Source organism: Haliotis rufescens, unplaced genomic scaffold (assembly GCF_023055435.1).
Source record: "Haliotis rufescens isolate VD_foot unplaced genomic scaffold, xgHalRufe1.0.p SCAF_5, whole genome shotgun sequence".
Classification (NCBI taxonomy): Eukaryota; Metazoa; Mollusca; class Gastropoda; order Lepetellida; family Haliotidae; genus Haliotis; species Haliotis rufescens.
The window spans coordinates 6,488,437-6,511,236 of record NW_025964223.1 but is presented as its reverse complement, the minus strand read 5'-3'; the positions used below and the strand labels follow the sequence as shown (position 1 = coordinate 6,511,236).

The 22,800-nt window shown below is 40.1% G+C and overlaps 1 protein-coding gene across 1 annotated transcript in view; it reads left to right on the top strand.

Moving 5' to 3' along the window:
- The window catches only part of LOC124133620 (rhodopsin, G0-coupled-like), a 75,169-nt gene extending 53,632 nt beyond the window's left edge, over positions 1–21,537 (top strand). Inside the window, exons 3-6 of the mRNA XM_046498076.2 lie at positions 529–691; positions 5,705–5,832; positions 10,441–10,790; positions 20,922–21,537. Of these exons, the coding sequence (XP_046354032.1) occupies positions 529–691; positions 5,705–5,832; positions 10,441–10,790; positions 20,922–21,269 (989 nt within the window). The 3' untranslated portion in view covers positions 21,270–21,537. The remainder of the gene's footprint in view (positions 1–528; positions 692–5,704; positions 5,833–10,440; positions 10,791–20,921) is intronic.
- The last annotated feature ends 1,263 nt before the right edge of the window (positions 21,538–22,800 follow it).

Genomic DNA, 22,800 nt, shown 5'->3' with positions numbered 1-22,800 from the left:
CATTGAGATTTTACAGGAAATTAGTCCCGTGATTAATTAAAACATACGTACCTGACATGATTTTTTTCATTGTGGATAAAATGACGTTTTATTGTAGATTATAGTCTGAAATCAATTATTAAGGTAGCTAAAATGTCATATGACTTCATCGATTCTGAATAAGAAAATCCAGTGATTGAAATCATGAACATCAATCTGCAGGTACGCAATTGGGATACGATGACATGCATCAACCACGTCAGCGAGCCTGACCACCCGTTACTGTTAAAGGCCTCTCACGACGATTTGCTGAAAAACACTTTGTATATTGCAATCTATCTATCTATTATTTTTTTATATTGTGATCTGTCGCTTTATATACTATTGTCTGCCTGTCCGGCATATATCTGTCCATCAATCATTTTGATATCTATCTACACATTCCCCCACCCACCTACCATTCTATTAGCTTGTTAGATATCAAGTTACGTCTTTTGAAGTGTTAGGAAGAAATACTTTAATTTGATGTATCTCATTTGTATTACCCAGGTGTGGTGGCGTTGTTTGGAAACACCTGTGTGATTCTGGTTGTTTTGATGAAGCGGATGCTATGCAAGAGTTTCAACCACCTCATCCTCAACCTAGCCCTGGCGGACCTCTGTGTCGGCATCATAGCCTATCCCATGACAGCGGCGTCTGGATTCGCTGAAAGGTCAGTACATCTGTATCTGCAATGTGTAGAGCACACAAATGGACAGAGTAGTTTATGAAATCCCATGGATCTCCATATTTAGAACCCTGGAATACGATACAATGAAATTTGAATCTAGACAATACTACAGAACCTACTTATATGCCTCGTCTCAAAATGATAACCCGATATAGCTTAAATATTGCCATGCGGCTTAAAAACGTAACTTACACATTCTAAAGGATAAAAAGGGAAAATCAGGATAGATCGATGTCCAATTTAAATTCATGGCTTAGTCATTCCCGTTGTTGTCAATGCGAATAATAAGGAATGTGGGGTAGTCAGTGGTTCAAAAGACAGTTCGACACGCTGACGCCCTGGTTCAATCCTCTACACGGGAACAGTGCGTGATTCCTTATTTCGTATCTTTAATACTGCTGGAATATTAAACAGTATTTGTAGCCACATTTCAGGGTTATTTCTTGCTCTTCTTCGGGTGAATGAACTTCAATGAAGGACAAGAAGTGGCCATGAAACGTTGCTACAAGCATATACAGATGTTCTCCAAACCGTTTCATGTCTCCATCTTTTCCCAGCTTCTGAATGACTTGATTAATCAGAATTACACTTGTACAACAGGCGGAATGAAATCTATAAGCGAATGTTAAGAAATATTTCATGGAACTGAATTAAAAGACGAAAATTTCAGTAATGAAAAAAGCAAAGGATTCGAATGGTATATTTCTGTGGATGACGGATGGTGAGGTGAGGTGAGGTGAAATGGGGTTTAACGTCGCGTCCAAGGTTATTGCACTTATATAGCGACGTGCATACCCGTGTGTGTGTTTGTGTGGCTGCTTGTACTAGTCCGGACTGATGCCGATTTATAGTGCTAGCTCACTGAGATACCATGCCGCAATTTAACATGAATACCCCACTCAGACACAGTATACTGACTCCGAGCCGACCAGTCCTTGTTTTAGCACCTTAATGCCGAGCGCCTGGGTAACAACAAGTACCATCTTTTAACGTCTTTTGGTATGACGCGGCCAGGGATCGAACCTCGTACCTTCCGCTCTCCGGGCGGACGTTCTACCACTAGACCACGGAGGCGGTCGGATGACGGATGGAATGAAACGTTATGGCAGATGGTTGACATCATCTTGCCATATGATATTCAATTATTCGACATGTGTTCCCGTTGAAGAATTTGCTTCATCGATCGATAATTGATTCTGATGTAGTGACAGAGCTTAAAAAGCCTACTATATCGCGGGATAAATTATAATTGCCCTTTTGATCTTTTTGTGAAGCATCTCAGAAATAAAGAATACTAAACTCATTCTCGTAAGATACCATTTTTACGAAACGTGTGCACGTACTGTGGTATGTGACCGAGAGAAAGGGAGATCAGAGGCCGTTTAAAGTTCACGAGTTCGTCTCATAAGAACAAGACTTAGTGTAGTATTTCTATTTTTAAGATGCTATAGCTGGAGTACGGCGTTCAACAACAAACAAACACATCCTACAGTTGGTTACTCGAAGCGCCGGTATCCTCGCTGTACAATCAAAAGAAATGCATGTTAACACTACGACCCCATACTGAAGAAGTGAAAACTCGGCTTTAATGTCGTGTTTGTCATGTGATGGTTGATTTCCCAATCCGGTGTTATCCCAGACATAATGCTGGTACAAGGAGTGAGGTGCAATCAGTGTAGTCATTAGTTGGCCAAGTTTGATCAAAATGGGTCTATTGCTACATATCTATGTTCCTCTTAAACCTTACCCCGGGAATCAGTGTAGTCATTAGTTGGCCAAGTCTGATCAAAATGGGTCTATTGCTACATATCTATGTTCCTCTTAAACCTTACCCCGGGAATCAGTGTAGTCATTAGTTGGCCAAGTCTGATCAAAATGGGTCTATTGCTACATATCTATGTTCCTCTTAAACCTTACCCCGGGAATCAGTGTAGTCATTAGTTGGCCAAGTCTGATCAAAATGGGTCTATTGCTACATATCTATGTTCCTCTTAAACCTTACCCCGGGAATCAGTGTAGTCATTAGTTGGCCAAGTCTGATCAAAATGGGTCTATTGCTACATATCTATGTTCCTCTTAAACCTTACCCCGGGAATCAGTGTAGTCATTAGTTGGCCAAGTCTGATCAAAATGGGTCTATTGCTACATATCTATGTTCCTCTTAAACCTTACCCCGGGAATCAGTGTAGTCATTAGTTGGCCAAGTCTGATCAAAATGGGTCTATTGCTACATATCTATGTTCCTCTTAAACCTTACCCCGGGAATCAGTGTAGTCATTAGTTGGCCAAGTCTGATCAAAATGGGTCTATTGCTACATATCTATGTTCCTCTTAAACCTTACCCCGGGAATCAGTGTAGTCATTAGTTGGCCAAGTCTGATCAAAATGGGTCTATTGCTACATATCTATGTTCCTCTTAAATCTTACCCCGGGAATCAGCAAACCAGTAAAATAGGATCCGGGGACCTATTCCATTATTCCATGCACCATTAAAGGAAGGACAGGATTACCATCGATATAAGAACGGATAACGGTAATCTACATACAGCGTATTTGCTAGAGATCAACATACGGAATGTTATTGTTCACATTTGGGATGTTTTGGCCAACAAAAGTCGAATAATTTGCTTTGGGATTTTAAGTTTGATTGATGTTATCGTGGTGTATGTTCATTCATGTACACTCTCGAAAACGGTGCCACTAAATATAATTTTGAGAGGACATTGATGACACAGCCACAACATCCGTCCAAGATATCGGTCCAATGCAGCTTAAATATAAGATCACGTTGTAAATAAAATACTGTGTAGAAATAATTGGATGTGGGTCCTGTGTCCATCTATCCAGTTGCATGTAGGTAAAACCTGTCATTGTGACAAATTATTCATAAACCGTTCTTGTCAGCATCAAATACTTCTCCCGATAATCTATTTACACCATGCCGTGCACATAATGTCTGCTTCGTACTGTCTGGTTCATGGTTTACGTGCTGATGATGTATATATTGTGTTAACACATAGCACAGCTGATGCAGTCGTCTACAAACTGGTTTTGGCAATAATGGAAACTCTTTCACAGTCGGTTGACATGTAATCTGATTAACGAAACGTATTAGGTAGCCATACGACGTACACGCGTTTCTTGTCGACTATGATGGCATTTGGGGAAGTGTAGGTGCCCAGAACCATATGTGATTGTTAAGATGACAAACAATGGAATCAACATATATACTCTCTGTTGTGGGGGGCACGGGTGGCCCAGTCGTCTAAGGCGCCGCGATTCTTGGACACACCAGAAACCTATGGTTGTGGGTTCGAATCCCATGTTCGCCCCGATTATGTTTCTAGGTTTGTCAGCACCATACCCGTGCTCGTGGGTTTCACCGAAGTGGTACACGTCTGAGACCTGAATCACTTTGGGCTTTCCTCCCACATTAAGCTTACATGCCGTGATATAACTGGAATAATGTTAAAAAGCGGCGTTAAACCCAACACACTCACTCACTATAAATGTGAAAATAATATAAACTACATACGAGGATCTGGTGGGATTGCTATCCTTGCAAACAAGCACTCAAAATGGAAAATACAAAAGCTTAATTTCAAAAGTCAATTGATTGTTGGGGTAACTGTAAAATCTCCCTGTTTTGACACAACTTGTGTATTAACAAGCCGCTTTCCTTCTACTAATGTACTTCACTCTGTGTATGTCGATGCGCTAAATGAACTTATAGATGCATACGACCATTTTAGTGAAATCGGCGATGTTATTATTCTAGGTGATCTAAATTCAGATATTAACAAAGATATTCTAAAGCCGCGTCCTGATGTACACCTATACACAACCAGTCGCTGCCGGTTTCAATAGCAATGCCTGGGCTTCAAATACTCAATGGCACCCACAAATTAAAACAACCCACTTGATGTTTTTATCCTAAAGGAAAAGGTGATAACCTAGACTTCTACTTTTTCGACATGTATTGTTCAGACTGGGGATTGTCAACACTGACGATTTCGTATATCTAGTATAAGATAGCAACATAATCATCGACTTAAGGCGGTTCATTAATTGTCATATTTTGAGTATATAAACATGATTTTAGGTGTATTATTATCGAAGTTTAGTTTTATCGACTGATTTACAACAGACTTGTATGTACTCTTTCTCAAATGCATATTTACTGATTTACAACCAACTTGTATGTACTCTTTATCAAATACATATTTACTGATTTACAACCAACTTGTATGTGCTCTTTCTCAAATACATATTTACTGATTTACAACCAACTTGTATGTACTCTTTCTCAAATACATATTTACTGATTTACATCCAACTTGTATGTGCTCTTTCTCAAATACATATTTACTGATTTACAACCAACTTGTATGTGCTCTTTCTCAAATACATATTTACTGATTTACAACCGACATGTATGTACTCTTTCTCAAATACATATAGTGAGTAATAATGATGATGTTTTTTAAAGGATGTTGGATATTATTATTTTTATTATTATTATTATTATTATTATTATTATTATTATTATTATTAGTGGCAGTAGTAGTAGTAGTAGTAGTAGTAGTAGTAGTAGTAGTAGTAGTAGTAGTAGTAGTAGTAGTAGTAGTGACCCGTGAAGATCCGGGTAGAGAATAAATGCGTGTCGTATGAGGCGACTAACGGAATCGGGTGCTCAGGCTCGCGGACTTGGTTGATGCATGTCATCGTATCCCCATTGCGTGGATAGATGATTATGATGTCAATCACTGCTGGACTCGATTATTCACAGACCGCCGTCATATAGCTGGAATATTGCTGAGTGCAGCGTTAAACAACAAACAAAAGTACAAATATCCAGAATACAAATTCTGGTCATCATGTGCAGTTTTATCAACCAGGCCTGTTAGCAACGTGATTAGTACTGATCTGTGCACATGTGTTTGACTAAGTCGTCTGTACATATCCCTGTACATGGTGTGTCCCCTCTTGTTTCAGATGGTTGTTTGGCGAATTTGGCTGCATCTTCTCTGCTTACATCATCTTCTTGCTCAGCATGGTCAGCATCAACACTATGCTCGTCATCGCCATCTTCAGATACACCTTCGTCTGCAAGCCACAATATAGTGAGTAATAAATTCATCACTAATGTTTTAAGGAAACCATATAACGCTATTCATATCCTTGACGTGTACACAACACCAGTGCTATAAGTACAAATGAGTTTACACACACACACAAACACACACATGCCAAAGGTAAGCTGTATAAAATGCTCAACCTGTTCATATATATATAATTAAATTTTCGTTGTGTTCATTGTAATTCCTACATTCTGATTAGCTGAATTGGTCACGTTTATTGCATTAATTTCCTAATGAATATAAAAAAGTAAGCCACGCCCACCGAAGCGGACTACTTTTACCACTACGGAATGTCGGGGAATCACAATATTACAGTCGCGGGAATTCCCTTTCTGCTCACGTGTATCGTCATGCACGGAACATTTAGAGAAATGCATGTTCGTTTGCCAAACTACCCTTTGACACCGAAGTCCGAGAATGAGTTTTGATCCTACTCCCCGTTGATTGGCTACTGACTTTGTAGGCGTGTCAAGTTACGTGCATAAATTAAACAATCACCAGGATTCATGTCACGCCACAGTGTGTTTTCCAACACCTGGAATGATTATCAATCTCGTCATTTTTGTCTGCTTTGATATATAAAACTGTTGTTGGTTATTCTATTGGAGATAATACATGGTTTCGTTGTCGAATTTGCATAAGGATTGACCATTGAAGTATGAATCGAAAAACCAATGTGCAGACTTTTCACAGAATCCGCCTCGCGGATTCATAGTTTGCACATCGCTTCTTCGATTCAACAGTGACGCTAAACCCTAGCAAGATGTAAACCTTGTTGTGAGATGATCACGGAATGAACGACCGATGGTTACAGTGTTTGCAGATGGAATATGTAACCATTTATTCTGCGGAACGTTCAATGTGACGATGGTAAAGGTTGTCTGACAAGGGACTGCTTCCAGATACAGAGACATGTATATTATATTTATGAGAGGACCGTCTTCAACCAGTGTGTCATTATTTTCAGTCACATGCCTGCAGGGGGATGTAGCCTCATCAGTAGAATGATTTGATCATGTTTATCCCACTAAGGGACCGACAATCTGATATTCTGGAAGCTCACGTGGCTGGGATTGTCCCCGAAAATTCTTGAGAGACATAATTATGCTTCAGACAGTAGAAAATAGAGACATTACCTGTCACATTGTGACAAGGAGTTTTTCTTTAAAAAAATGTATTCAGACATAGTTTTGAATGAAAACATATCTGGCATACGACCCTATCAAATATTAAATGATCTGTCTCTATTGATATTAATGCCAATGACTGTAAACGCCGTAGGGACGTACTTATGACATTTCACTGTAACCTGATTATTCAGAAGTGTGACGGATGAGATAGCAAGCATAATAAGGACGTTTTACATAGATATCCATATCTGTGCCACGACACTGACAGATGCTTTAATCCTCTTTTAGGAATAATTAGCAATATTTAGTTAGGGAACCATAATAAAGACTTCACTGTGGCAGCTAACCAAAGAACTGATCAACTACACAGTCCAATCACGCATCTAAACACCGAAAAGAATCACTCAAATCAAGTTCCATATCTGGTCTGTACTCAAGTTCAGGGCATATTCGTACTAACACATTGCGTATATAAACCCACACATTGACTATTTTAAACTATCATAGATCTGCCTTAAAGATCATTACATATGGATTCTGTAATGTTCTACATATTGGATACTTATTGTTTCCGTGCCAAAATCTTGCTCTGACATCATAAGTAACTATACATTATGTCACAAAACTGGATCCTAGCTTCGCAAGTTGAACCAAGACATTCAAAGAGCATGTTTACCATTTGAAGTTCAATTCCACTAAATATCTTTATCAATCTTGAACTGGAACATGTTTTCGTCACAACCCTGCTTATCTCATCAGGAAATTGTGCCCACCAGCAATATTTCGATTTGGAAATGGTTATTTGATCATTTGTCATTTGATGCCGCCAGTATGCCACTTAAGACTTGTTGTATATGTGAACAACGAAGGAGAAACTTATAGTATGCCAAAAAAGTAGGGGATATTTTGTTTTGAGCTGAAACTGCTCACAATACACCAATAAGAACATTTCCGAAGAAATCAAGCTCCCGAACACAACATTGTGACAGTCATTAAGCACGTACCCTCGGACAGCCCGGGCGATTGGTATGCCAGATTTACCATTGTCATTCACACTTAGTTGTGAGCAGACGCATATTGTTTTTGGAATACGCGTTATAAAACACATGTAATATGATTACAACATAAACATATAAGGAAAAAACAGCACTGAACGTGCGACGTTGTAATGTGCTGAACGTTCACGTGTCATACGCATGTTGCAGGTGGGCACACATCAGAATAGTGTTGCCAGAGCACTGCATGTTTCTTAATCCGTCAGATGTCACCCCACAACTTACTGCACTTCTTTTGAATCAGAGGCGTCAGTGGTGTTGGGCTAGTGTCATGTTTTCTGACGAATCGATGTTCACACTTTCATGACCAAAGGAATCGAGTTTGGGGACGTCCTCTTGAGCGTCATCTGGACGTTAACGTCGCACAGAATGATCGTTTTTGGCCTGGGGCAATAATGGTATGGGGTGGTATCACAATGACTTGACGAACTGCTCCATGTTGTCCATGGTAGAGTCAAAGAGCAATATTATCGGGACAACACCATTGCACCACTCTTGGTGCCATCTTTCAAGAAGATAATGCACGGGCTCATCGTGCAAGGATTGTGACCAGATTCCTCCAACAAAAATAAATCGACAGAAACCCTTTCCATATCCAATAGAAATCTCTGCATAAAGCAGAGGCGATTGTCTGGCCAACAGAGGTAGTTTTACTCGAAAAGTGTGACTTTGGCTGATCCCCGACCTCTGCACCACCACCCCATCACATCAACCCTTAGAGCTGATCGCATACCCCCCAGCAGAAAGGAACATATCATTTCCTTTTGCCAATACAATAAAGATCAGAAGATATGTTCCAACTATCCCCTACTTTGTTTGCATAGTATATTTCCTGCAAAATGGACCAATATCGACATGCTGCACATTACATAGTTCAAAGGGTAAAAAATGTTCCCGCTAAAGACTCTCTAAACTATCTATTGCATGTTACAAAATCACCAACTGAGAAAACTTGTTACATGTCGATCCCCAAATTGAAACAATATGTTAATCCAGAAACATGTACGTAAAAGAACTTCGTGTTAAACCTACAGACAATCAACAAGTGGCATACATTCAACAAATGAACGTTCGTTCATTTCAGTTAATACAATATAACTACTTATTCCATGTCATTCAATGAGACATTCACTATAATAATACGAAATAATCGGATGTTCCCTAACTCCGTTTGAGTAATATATTTGAAAATGAAATTTCTTGACATCTGATCGTACATTCATGTCTTCATATGTACCCCGACCGAACTGTATATTTTATTTTGTTTGGTGTCGTATGACCTTTATCTATCTTCGCTTAAATGTGTATCATTCTTATGACCTATTAAGTCGGTTTATGTACGGTTAATTTGCAAACGGTATCCGTATCACTTTATTGGATATTGTTATAATAACCAAAGTAATAGAAGAAAACACTCGACTACACCTGATATCCACAGGCGGTTCTGAATTAATGATGATTCACGGCTTAGCAACATAAACCCGTTCAATCTCTTTTAACGTGAAACAAGTTCTAGTTTGCGTGACACATACATGTGTGTGTATTCTGAAGATATTTTGTGAATCTGAAACTGAACAACTTAGAAAACGAGCGAAATCTTTATTTACATTTAATTAAAAAATCAATATCTTTATATACAATAAAACATATTAAGTAGATGGTAAGACATACATACAGGAAAATGTGAAGATTCCAAATATCAATCAAGTCATTACGTATAAAGGTAAATTAAGGTAACCTGAAATTGTTTGACAATTCAGTTACACAGAAGTGACAGGGTGAGTGAGTTGTGTTTAACGCCGCTTTTAACAGTATTCCAGTTATATCACGTAATGTCAGCTCATTGTGGGAGGAAAGCCCGAAGTGATACAGGTCTCAGACGTTTACCACTTCGGTGAAACCCACGTGTATGGTGCTGACAAACCTAGAAACATAATCAGGGCTGACAAACCTAGAAACATAATCGGGGCGAACCCACAATCTCAGATTCCTGGCGTGCCAACGGGACGCAACTCTGCACACCGAATCGCGGTGCCTCAGACGACGCGGTCACCCGTGCCCCCCAGTGACACAGAAGAGACTCACATGCCACCCTATATCTTATAATGTGCAGGGGGCTGTAGGGTAGCCCAGTGGTTAAAGCGTTTGCTCGTCACGCCGATGACCCGGGTTCGATTCCCCACATGGATACAATGTGCGAAGCCAACCTCAGGTGTCGCCCCGCCGTGATATTGCTGGAATATGACTAAAGCGGCGTAAAACCATACTCACTCACTATAATGTGCATTTTAAGATTTCTTATTCAATAATTTAGTTTACGTGTTTCCATATTCATTTCAATGATAATATACATTTGGAATTACATACATTCTTATATTTGCTCTCTGGCAATATTTGCTTTTCAGACTACCTTACAAACGTCGAATATATGAAATTCGTCATTGGTGGAATTTGGGGCCATGCCCTCATCTGGACGTCGTTGCCTCTAGTTGGTTGGAGCAGCTATACATTGGAACCCTACGGAACTTCCTGCACCTTAAACTGGCAGGGGACTTCGCTCTCAGATTTCTCCTATTCAATATCATCACTGGTGACGTGTTACATTATTCACATTGTCATCATCACCTTCTGTTACGTTAAGATAACGTTTAAGGCAAGGTCCCTGCGTTTTGGACTCACATCAAATGAAAGGTTTCTAGAGATGGAAAAGCTACTGGTGTTCCAGAAGATGCAAGTTGAACGAAACGTCACTATGGTAAGTTGGCCCCTCTTTCCTATTGTTGTACGTCCAAATGACATGAGCTCTCAGGCATCCAGATTTAGTACGTGAATTATTTGTTTGTTTGTTGTTTAACGCCGAACCCAGCAATATCCCAGCTATATGACGGCGGTCTGTAAATGGTCGAATCTGGAACAGACAGTCCAGTGATTGACATCATGAACATCGATCTACGCAACTGAGATATGATGACATGCATCAAGCAAGTCAGCGAGCCTGACCACCCGATCCCGTTAGTCGCCTCTTACGACAAGCATGGGCTGCTGAATACCAATTATATTTGTTTTTGTTTGTTTGTTTGTTGTTTAACGCCGCACTCAGCAATATTCCAGCTATATGACGATGTTCTGTAAATAATCGAGTCTGGACCAGACAATCCAGTGATTGACATCATGCGATACTGTCAGTCTTCTGTTGTATGACGGTTTCAGACAAACAAATATGAGTTTTCACGGGTAAACCAAGCTCTGCAGAAACTCGATGACTCCTGAACTGATTTTTCAAGTGATGATAATTTTGTAAATTTTATATATGAATCATTGGTTGAGTTACTGTTGGAGGCTAAACATGTCCATTATGAGATCGAATTGAGGGGCGTAAATCAACAATTATAGTCCGACACATTTTGAACAGATTGATGTCATGAAACAGGACGGGGTTATATATCTTGTATAATTATTATCTGAAAGGTTATATTGAACATTTCCTTCAGAGATGGAAATATGTTTGTTCATCTGTACAAATGCCATTAGAGATCCATGGTTAGCCGTTTGCGGTCCAACAAGTAACGAGTAATGATTGACTGTTGCTAATAATTATCTCAATGTCAGCGTTGATTTGGATGATGGTTCTGTAGTGCTGGACGGTGCAGAATTGACTGTCAACACAGCTTCGGTTTTTCAAGGGAAGGCTCTCTGATGTGCAGTGTGTTGAGATGATCAGCAACACTGCAGAGTCTTTCGCATGGATGAAGTCGGCTGTGTAATCTTGCATTAAAATGTAAACATGACTGGAATTTAATAGGACTGTCCAACACATTGCCCCGTTGCCCCGCTTCGTCACAAACTGTATCTTATGCGACTTAATGCCGTGGTTCGATACTTTTATTACTGTCACCGTTATCCTTGTGATTTTGACTGAGAGGTTCGTCCGTGGTACGACCCTGAATATGTAGGGGGCCCGTATACAGCCTCAGACGTATCCAGGCCAACAAACCCTCCCTTTTCCTTTTTGATACATCCAATGAAATCATTTATGTCATTGAATACTCTGTCCCCTTTTACACCGATGCGGTTGACAAGATTCGCGAAAATGGCAAATATGTAGACCTCGCTTATATGTCTCGCTTGCATCCCAAGTACCAAGTTGTCCGACTCACCATTGTTCTCGGTGCCTTAGGTTTGGCACCTCCATATCTGTTGATTGATATTGGGAGAGTACCCCTGTTTGTTGCCAAGAATACAGCCCTTCTGGCAGTTTGGTAAGGCGGGAGGCTGTCGGCTTACTGGGCCTTAGGTTGGGTACCTCCCAATCTGTTGACTGACATTGGGAGAGTGCCCGGGTTTGCCACCAGGAATACATCTCTTCTGGCAATTGGGTAATGCAGAAGGCTGCAGTGTTGGGGAGTCTTTATATTATCCGAAAAGTTCTGGCTGGGTTTGACTTGGCAGCACTTCCTGGGAGAAGTCCCCTTCGCTGTCTGGGCTGCGTGTAGAGGGGGCAAGGACCCTGAGCTGATGATGAGCCTAACCAGCCTGACTGTGCCAGGGTCACCCAAACCCTCTTTGCTGCATTTATTTATTTTAATCTGACAGAATAATAGTATCCAACATCAGCTGAATAGCGCACCTTGTCAGTCAAAAACGACGTATACTGTGTAGCATGTGCAGTACGTGTTTGCGCTGTCCCTCCTACCGTTGTGCCCCCTTCCGTCCATCTTGTTCACATAACAACCTGATAGTTTCTAAAACAACTTTTTTCAGAGATAGGAATAAAAAGAAAAAACAACAGATGTTGTTGGGTAAAGGATATTCATTGCCGTGTGCCGTATTGACATTTAATAGACTATTCCCGAGTTTGATTTTATCTTCCAATTCATCGCTCTCATTTGGAGCCAAGCGGACTGAATACAGAACCATGATAGATACCCGATGTTAACAGTTTCCATTTCGAAGTTATATTAAATGTGCGTGTACGTTGAACGAAGCCTTGCTGATGTTCAATGTTCAAGCTTATTGCACTTATACAGTGGTGTGTGTGTGTGTGTTATGTTTGTGCGTGTGAGTGAGTGTTTCTCTGTGTGTGTGCGTGCGTGCGTGCGTGCGTGCGTACGCATATGCGCGAGCAGGTGTGCGTACTTGTCAGGTTTCATAGTGCCAGCCCACAGAGATACAATGCCGCAATTTTACATATATAGATACCACACTCAGATACAGTATACTGATCCTGCGCCTACCAGTCCTTGTTTCCTGCCATCTTTTAACATCTCTTGGTATGAAGCGGCGAGGGCCGGGGCGCCGGGGATCGAACCACAGACCTTCCGCTCTCTGGGCAGACGTTGTACCCAGTAGACCACGAAGGCGATCGATATTTAGAGTGAGTGAGTGACTTTGATCAGTAAAGGATATCCTTATAAATATTTTTTGTATATTTCTAACTATTCAATAAGATATATGCTTTTGTGGTTGGAAGTAAATTTAGTACTACTATAGGTGACACCTTAGATCATTGCCCGTATGTTTCTTCTGATGGAAAGTGAAATGACCTTTTTACCAACTTGGAAGCCGTGCACTTCTCTGATATAGCAATCCATTGTCCAGACAGTAAGTAGAAATATGTGTCAAGGAAATTATCGGCACCTTTTTACCAGCACAGTCTAGACGTGAAATATGTCTATAACTGGACACTAATCTTATTTTGCACAGAGGCACGGGATGTGTTAAATCCACTATTAAGAACATGTATAAAACCAGGTGACAATACACGAAGTGGTCTGCGAATGTGGACTGGTAACCATTCGTTAAGTGACATATGACTCGTTTTATCTGGACCACATATGCCTTAACACCTGGTGTCATCACTGATTTTCAGTGATCATTCATAAAATTTTCACCGCTATTTTACCTTTTACGCCCAATGAAATATGTTTCAGCGGATAATCGAAAATGGTTATTCTAAAGCTTTGACGTTTTGTAGCTTATTTGAAGGCAAACTATTTAAAGACTTGTTTGCTTATAAGTGTATTTACGTACTTTGGTGCATATTGGTAAGATCATGTAGGGCATGACTTGTGTGTTGCCGCACGACCCCTTGTCAAGGGTAGCTGTATGTTGATTGTTCATCTTCTAAGTCAGTGGAAACTCTTGTTAAATCTTTTCGACGCGAGGGAATACTTGTAAAATCAATCCGGTCTAAATGAGGATCATTTAGGGAACATTATACAGTTATATCCCCGTGGGCCAGCTACACGGGAGGGGGAAGACCAAAGTGCTGTATGTGTTTTGTCATTTAATCTATTAGTGAATCCCACGGCAACGGTTGCTGTGCTAACACAACACGGATAATTTTATTAATGCAAATTTGGAACCAACGATCATCAGATTCCAGGGCTGCTAAGGGACTCAGCCCTTTATAACAAATTGTACCGCATTGGACACCAATGACAAAAGTTTTTTTCGCGACGTGTGTACAGCACAGACAATGTTTTAGTTTATTTCGCTTTCTTTTCTTTAAGCTTGGGGTTTAGCCTTTTCTCGTTTCGTTCGTTCTTAACGCGTGACTCGTGAAGATCCGGGGTAGAATAGATCTACAGCAACCCATGCTTGCCATAAAAGGCGACTATGCTTGTCGTAAGAGGCGACTAACGGGATCGGGTGGTCAGGCTCGCTGACTTGGTTGATGCAGCTCATCGATCCCAATTGCGTGGTCCGATGATATTAATCACTGGATTGTCTGGCCCAGACTCGATTATTTACAGACCGCCGTCATATAGCTGGAATATTGCTGAGTGCGGCATTAAACAACAAACAAACAAACAAACAAAATCTGAACGCGTGTATTTGTCGACTACTACCTGATAAACAGAATGCTGTGCAAAGGTTCGTCTGTTCGATGTGCCAGAATTCTATGATCGTTGGTTCGGATCTACATTAAGAAATAACTTTAAACACAATGCACTCACTCGCGTCACCATTTAGACAGTGGGAATTGTCCAGTTATCGAATTCCCTTAGCCACTAAGACACAACTTTAACCGAGACAGGACGATAGTTACATGATTATGTTTTCTTTGCTGCGGAATAAAAGTATTTTTTTGCAACTGAAAGGTACTTTAACTTATGGTGTTAGGTCGCGATGCCTTTATTTAGTTGTAAGAGATTGATAATATCGCAAAATCATCGAACTGTCAATAGAAATTAAAAAATCAATCAACATTTACAATCGGCGAACTCTCAGACAAATGTCGTTTTCAGATTAACGTCACAAATCAAATATATCGTGGCCAATGACATATTTTAAATAGTCTCCAATGTCAAAATAATCTTCCCTTGGATTCATTGAACCAGAATGTGCATATAAGTTTATGCCGAGTTTGAATATAGTGACCAATCTATAAATTACATTGAACTATAGGAACAGCTACTGTTTCAATAAACACAACTGAGTCATTTTATCTATAAATCACATTCAACTTTCTTATGATTGCATTTAAATTTAAATAGTCTACATCCTTACACAGTAAGTTATTTGTTATATTACATTGTTTGGTATCAAATTCTTGGTGATCTCTTCTGCTTACCGAATTTCGTCAAATAGACGCTGGAGGCCCATAAGGGTGGCTTCTAATAGACGCTTCATCTCCAGAAATAAATACGACGACCCATAACATTTCCCTAAACATAAGATACACGTAGTATAATTCAAATAGGCAATTGCATCGGATATCATTTTTGTCACTCGATGTGTTTTGTGGAGCCGAAGATGTTTTACTACAAGCATAAATGATCTAACTCTGTTCAGATCCCGTTTGCAATCAGAAAATTATAATGGTTTTTTAAATTTATATCTTATTTCTTTTTTTAATGCAACTCAAAGAAACATACATGACTTTGCTGTGGCGAAATCCAAGGTCTGATGTCCAAACCTAAAAAGAAGTCCTGCTTCGCCATACCATCTAGAATTTGTCTCTGTGATTGTTTTGCTTGGCTGTTGTGGTTCTTCGTGTTCTAAAGGACGTATGATTGAACCAACTCCATTTGAAGTATAAATGTGGTCAATGAAAATGTTTTTATTCACTCTTACCACGAGGCGTATTCATTTCCGATCGATTCGGGTGGTGTGGTTGCCCTGTAATCCTTGAAATATGTCAGCTGAATCTGGTTTACCATAATAACATGAATCCAGATAACCACACAAGGGATGATCATAGCTATTGGTTTCATGGTATTGTTCCACTTATAACTTCTATGTCACTGGAAGGAAAAGTATGACACATTTATTTGATAACGTGAAGAAACTGATAATAATAGTATGTGCTGCATGGACATCAAAGACGAATATGGAGCCAGGAAGACCGAAAACAGTCGGAATGTTTATTGTATGAAGCCATTATTTAACATTCATGTTGTATGAATCAAGATGAAGGAACTCGCCCTGTGCCTCATCTGTGGTTCAAGTGTAAATTCAAAAGGTCAACGCTGGAGAATAATTATTTTCAATAACTGCCCAGACAAATTCCCGAAGGCGTAAACGGCAAATTAGTGATGAAAATTGTGTGAATAGATCACCGACACACGGTGTTCGCACTTTCTGCTACACCGGTAGCACTCACCACTCATGCAGTTTTCATTGAAACGATGTGTGCCAGTGGGTAAGGAAGTGTAAAAATGTGCGACAAAAAACATTCCCATGGTCATAAGAAATCTCTAGTAAAAGTCTATTATAAAAGTCCACAAACGCATGATCAATCTGGTTACATATTCTTTAGTTCCATGGACTGTCAACCGACATATGTACGTAGTGTTTTTGTACGTGTGTGTGTGTGTTTCACAATCTTGCAAAGTCATACAAACTGACACAGACAATTAATTCAGATACAATTTGAACATACCTTTTGTAAATATTAATGTCATATTCATATGTCTTCTTGACAGGTTATAAACACGTGAAAGGCAGGTGGAGAGTTTTGAAAAATTGACGGGCGTCTGTTAGGATGTGGTCATGGGTTGTCTAATTACATGCATTAATAGTGAGTAAATAAGGAATTTATATATACTGAACCGCAAAAGAAACGTCACCCCAAGTAACAATGCATGAAAAGTTGTCATTGAAATATCTGGGTAATCCTTGCAAAGTTTCTAAAATTTTACATAACCTTGTCCGGAAAAATGAAAATTGATGATAAAAACCCCAAAGCAAATGACAATAAAACCGATCGCCCAAACGCACCACGGCAAAGGCCATGGTAACCCGATGCACGTGAGTTCCGTGCAAATTTAAATGTACATGCATTCCCCCATTTCTTGCCCTATAAAAATCCAGCCAGATCGGATAACATTCTTTCGTTTTTGAATTGCTACCACATGCCAAGATTGACAAGAAATCAGCGACACCAAGCCCTGGACCATTGCAAGCTGGACAAACCGCCCGGCAAGTAGCCTATGCATTTAAAGTCCACGTAAGGATCATATCCAGGCTCCAGCAACGGTACCGGACCACCAACACTACAGATGACCGACCACGTAGTGGAAGAACAAGGGTCATCACCCGACGTCAGGATCGTCAGATTGTGCGACAGCATCTCCAAGATCGCTTTGTTACTGCTCCGGAAACTGCTTGACAGACCAATGGGACACACCAGCCACACATTAGTGCGGACACCGTGCGTCGACGATTGACGAGCAGACACCTCCACTGTCACAGGCCACACCGAGGACCCATTCTGACACCACGTCATCGCCCGGACGGTCTTCAGTGGGCAACACAGCACCAGCATTGGCACCACCAGCAGTGGAGAAGAGCCCTCTTCTCAGACGAGCGCCGTTACTGTATCTCTACAGCAGATGGCAGAGAGAGAGAGAGAAAGAGAGAGAGAGAGAGAGAGAGAGAGAGAGGGAGAGAGAGTCTGGCGACGCCGCGGAGAACGTTATTCGTATGCTTGTGTTGTTGAGAGAGACTTCTGGGGTGGTCCGAGCATCATGGCGTGGGGTGGAATTGGTCTTGCACAGAGAGAGGCAATGGTGTCACAGCAGCTCGGTACATTGATCAAGTATTGAGACCACACGCCATACCTCATTTGGCACGACGCCGCAACCATGAGCTTCAGCATGATAACGCCCGTGCCCACACTGCGAGAGCAACAAGAGACTTCCTCCAGCAGAATGACATCAGATCCATGCAGTGGCCTGCCCTCAGTGCCGATTTAAATCCCATTGAGCACCTGTGGAATGAGATTCAAAGACGGCTGAATGACGTCCGACCAAGGCCGACAACTGCAAATGAACTGCGTCAGGCGTTCCTCAGAGTGTGGGCTCAAGTGCCTATGACCTTCATCAACCGCCTCATCCATTCCATGCATCGACGTTGCACGGCAGTCATCAATGCACATGGCGGACACACGAGATACTGACTTGTGATGCCACTTTCTCGGAGACTAATGTTGTGTTTCACTTTAAGAACATTTGACACTTTAATTTCAACCTTGATGATCAGTTTTGCCAAGTTTCATCTTTTTAATATGTCTCAAAGTATGTTTACAGTGTTTGGACAAATAAGGTTTCTCATATATCTATCCATGGTGACGTTTCGTTTGTGGTTCAGTATATATTGACTTATGTACTTATGTCCGGATCCTTTAACGAATTAGAAAAATGCCAACAAAATTATATACATAGAGCATTCATCACAAGTGTTTCATAATATGAGAATGTGAACGAGTGTGAGTTAATCTGTATTTGCTATTTCTCAAATGGAAAATTCGAATTACATCTGCAAAGTGTAAACCAGTAAAAACATTTCCATCGGCAAAGGTAAAAAACCCTTCCCTGGCTGTTATCACAGACCATTAAACCAAGCAGCATTTGTATGGGTTGTAGGTTACAGTGCTTCCCGAATGAGATAAAAGTGTTGCATAACACCCGCACTCCTTTTAATTAAGGTGCCCTATTTCTTTATAACCCGGGCATGACCTACTGAATCCACGACACACTACAAGTTCTTGTTCGCAGTGCTCTACTTCAGACATGTTCACGGTTTCACGGTCAATGCCATCCAGTCTGATTGAGCACTTGTAGGGTTTCCCCAAGCCATTATTGATTGCTGGTGCTCTCCTGTCCCATCAAGGGAATACAATTCCTATGCATCTTACATAGTCTCACTTCACGTCCATTAAGACGTCTTTTATATTATCGCGTTTGTATGTTTTGAGTATTAGACAGCAATGCGCCCTGGAATCCTTTCGTAATATTTTTTATTCCAAACCTTACTTTATCAGCGTGAGAGTTTAAGACGATTAACTTCAACTCTTCACTGAAGTCAATCTATTTGTACATGTACAAGTATCGTTATCTGTCTAAAAACCCTTTCCATATTCATCAGATTGTACGATTCCGAATTTATCATGAGCATGTGTTTATGAATCACTATCAAATAGCGAAAAGGTGAGCGTTTCCTAACCCTGCGGTGGCACCTGTCATAAACACATGCACATTCAAGTCAATTGTTCACCAGAAAGAGTACGGGATCATATGATATGTCAGAATAGGGAATTGCATCGGACATAATATTTGTCACTGATGCATCCGATAAGAAATTTCCTCCATATGTAAACCATACGGTTTTTTTAAAGCTTTACTGAGGCCTTGAATGTTGAAATCTTGATCGAACAACATCTAAGTACTATTCGTATGGCGCTCTTTGAAATCTTGGCATAAAGAGCATGCTCGATTGAACCTCAAAACTTGTGTAATGTAGCGCCAAGGGCTGGAACTACAGGAACCTATGTGTATATGTATGATAAAGTATCCAAAATGCACATACTCAAAGATAAAAAAAGTTATTACACGCCGTATCCTTATGTTTTGTGATATTTAAATATTGTTCATGTTGCGTTCATTTTTCAAATTTCCATGATGTTCTGTAAATGTAACATCAACGAAATATACAAACTCAAGTAGCCTTACAAGAGGGGTTTTCTAGCTGTTTCAAACTGAAGCTTAAAGTAAAGGTGGATTAATAATCTGGCTTCTGAAAACCTCAAAGGGTTTCCGTAAATATTTGCAACCTTTGAAGAGAACCAGATCAATTGTGTCAAAACATTGGCTTGTTCAACTTTCTAACACAACTATCCCGCACTCCAAACTTAAGGAAACACTCTCTTCCTTGACCCATGGGCACCAAGTGTGCTCTCCTCTTGAAAACAAGGGAATTTGGCCACATAGCACACGTTGTTTGTTTGTGTGTTGTCAGAAGGGCTGTATTCCTGGTAGCAAACCCGGGTACTCTCCCAATGTCAGTCAACAGATTGGAAGGTACCAAACCTAAGGCACCGAGAACAATGGGGAGTCGAACAACTAGGTACTTGGGATGCAAGCGTGACATTTCGAAAGCGAGATTTCATTGGATTTATCAAAAAGGACAAGATCAGGTTTGTTGGCCTGGATAGGTCTTAGGCTGTATACGGGCCTATTCCAAAGAATTCATTTCATTTTCAATGACGCCCTCTACATATTCCGGATCGTACCATGGATGGACCTCTGCGTCAAAACCACAAGCATGGCGGAGACGGTAATAAAAGGATCGAGCCACGCCATCATGTCACTTTAGATAAAGTCTTTGTGCCAAAGCTGGGCATCTACTGACAATATGTTGGACGGTCCAATTAAATTCATTCCATAATTTCCATTTCATATTTATATTTTTATGCAAAATCACACATTGACGGTTTTGAGTGGGAAGTCACTGGTGCTGAGCAGCAAACAGAAAGCCTTCTGTTTCTCTTTTCAGGCTATTATTATTATTATTATTATTATTATTCAGGCTATTATTATTATTATTATTATTAATAATAATAATCATATACTAATATCCACAATCCTTTTTCGAATTTCAGATATGTATTGTGATGGTGACATCCTATCTCACAGTGTGGACTCCTTATGCACTGTTCTCCCTTCTGTCTGTGCTGAGGATAAAAGTACCAGTCGCTGCCTCGTGTCTTCCAACCATGTTCGCTAAGCTCAGTTGTGCCTTGAACCCCATCATCTACACAGTCGGATCCAGTAGATTCAGACATGCCTTAGCCTCAGTCGTGCCGTGCTGCAGACCATCGAGCAGACTACGGACCAGGTCGGGAGCCCTCAAGTACAGACACACACGGTTTACCACTATCGTGAACACCAACGATTCTTGTGTTGGTCATGATCAAGTCAGAACAAGTATTGCAGGCAGGAACAAGTAATTTATATGTGTTGTGTTGAGAAGGTGTGTGATAGATGGATGATGTGAGTTTGTGAGTAAATATTGCATGACACCGCATCAGCAATCTTGCAGCCATTTGCGATGGAAAAATGTTTTGATGATAGAACGCGATTCCCGGACCAAAACGTTCGGTGCCGGATATACTGTACACGCTTTTTGAGCAGAACTTCATCTGGAAGAGATGCGCTATTGAAATTCATTGTTTATCATTACACTTAACTAAAGTGCTAACAATAAACCTATAAGTTCAACTCCAGTATGTATAACAGTGTATCTGTAGCTAATGTAGATATACATGAATCTACATGTTTGTGTAATGAACAACATTTTCTAAACAATATAGAAAATATATGATATACCTTTTAAAGAAAGTAAGTTTAAAAACAATAATGGTCGAAATGGATTTTTCAGTTACTACCCAAATCCTTAAATCGGTAGTTGTATGGTGTTATACTATTATTCGAAAATTATACTTTTATCAAGTACATATTTTGAAACATTAAGCCTCAAACTGAAAATAGAAATATATATGTATCCCTTTCGATGTTGTAAACTGACTTCATATATTACCCCCTTTTAATAGCCAGTGACACGGTGATAAGTGCGGTCCCCCTGAAGGACGGAGGTAGTTCTACTGTAGAAATTGTAAGGTATGAATGAATAAATGTCCTTAAGAGTATCTCGGTGACGTTACTGTCTGCTCGCCATAACCTTTTTATGCCACAACTTGATACATCTATCTTTCCTGTGTGACGTTGTATGACTTTTAGATATTTTACATAACATTAATTATTATTAAATCTTTGAAATGCATTTAGATGTGATACACATAAAGAAGAGAATTTATTGAGTATATATTTACTTCTTCATCAGGTGAATAAAATAATATATCTCTTCCTTATTAATTTTTTTTATCATTAATATATGTCCCGACATAGTAGGGATGCGCGGTTCAGATAACATTAATAATAATAATCTTCATGTGTAGAGGCGTAAGTTATAGTGATGATGAGTGTTTATTGCAGGGTTTAAGATCCTCCTACATATTATAGATTTTTATCATTTCAGGGTTCCCGTGAGACATGTGAAAACGTACAGAGGAGACATGACAAAGAATGGCATTTACATTGGCCCGGCATCCATATGCTTGGAGGCACAGTCATCCGCCTTTTAAAGACTTCAAGAAGATTCCGCAGCACCGAGTAAACGGCAGGGCATTAGTGCAACATCAATCCTTGCCACGAATCTTAATCAAACAGAACTGGTTGTGTGAAGTGTTTTCTTCAGATATTTACGGTGGACTATTTTGCTACTGCAAAAGACATATTTATGTGATTCGCTTCCTCGCAGTATGGATCATACGACAACATTCCTACTTTTATACGTCATACCGACCTCCAAAAGAAGCGCATTTAATTTTATAAACTGCGGATTCGAAGGTCCAACGCAGTTTTTCCGAGTGCCTAAACGAACGTACAAGAAGCTCGTTCTTTTTAACAATTCCTTACATT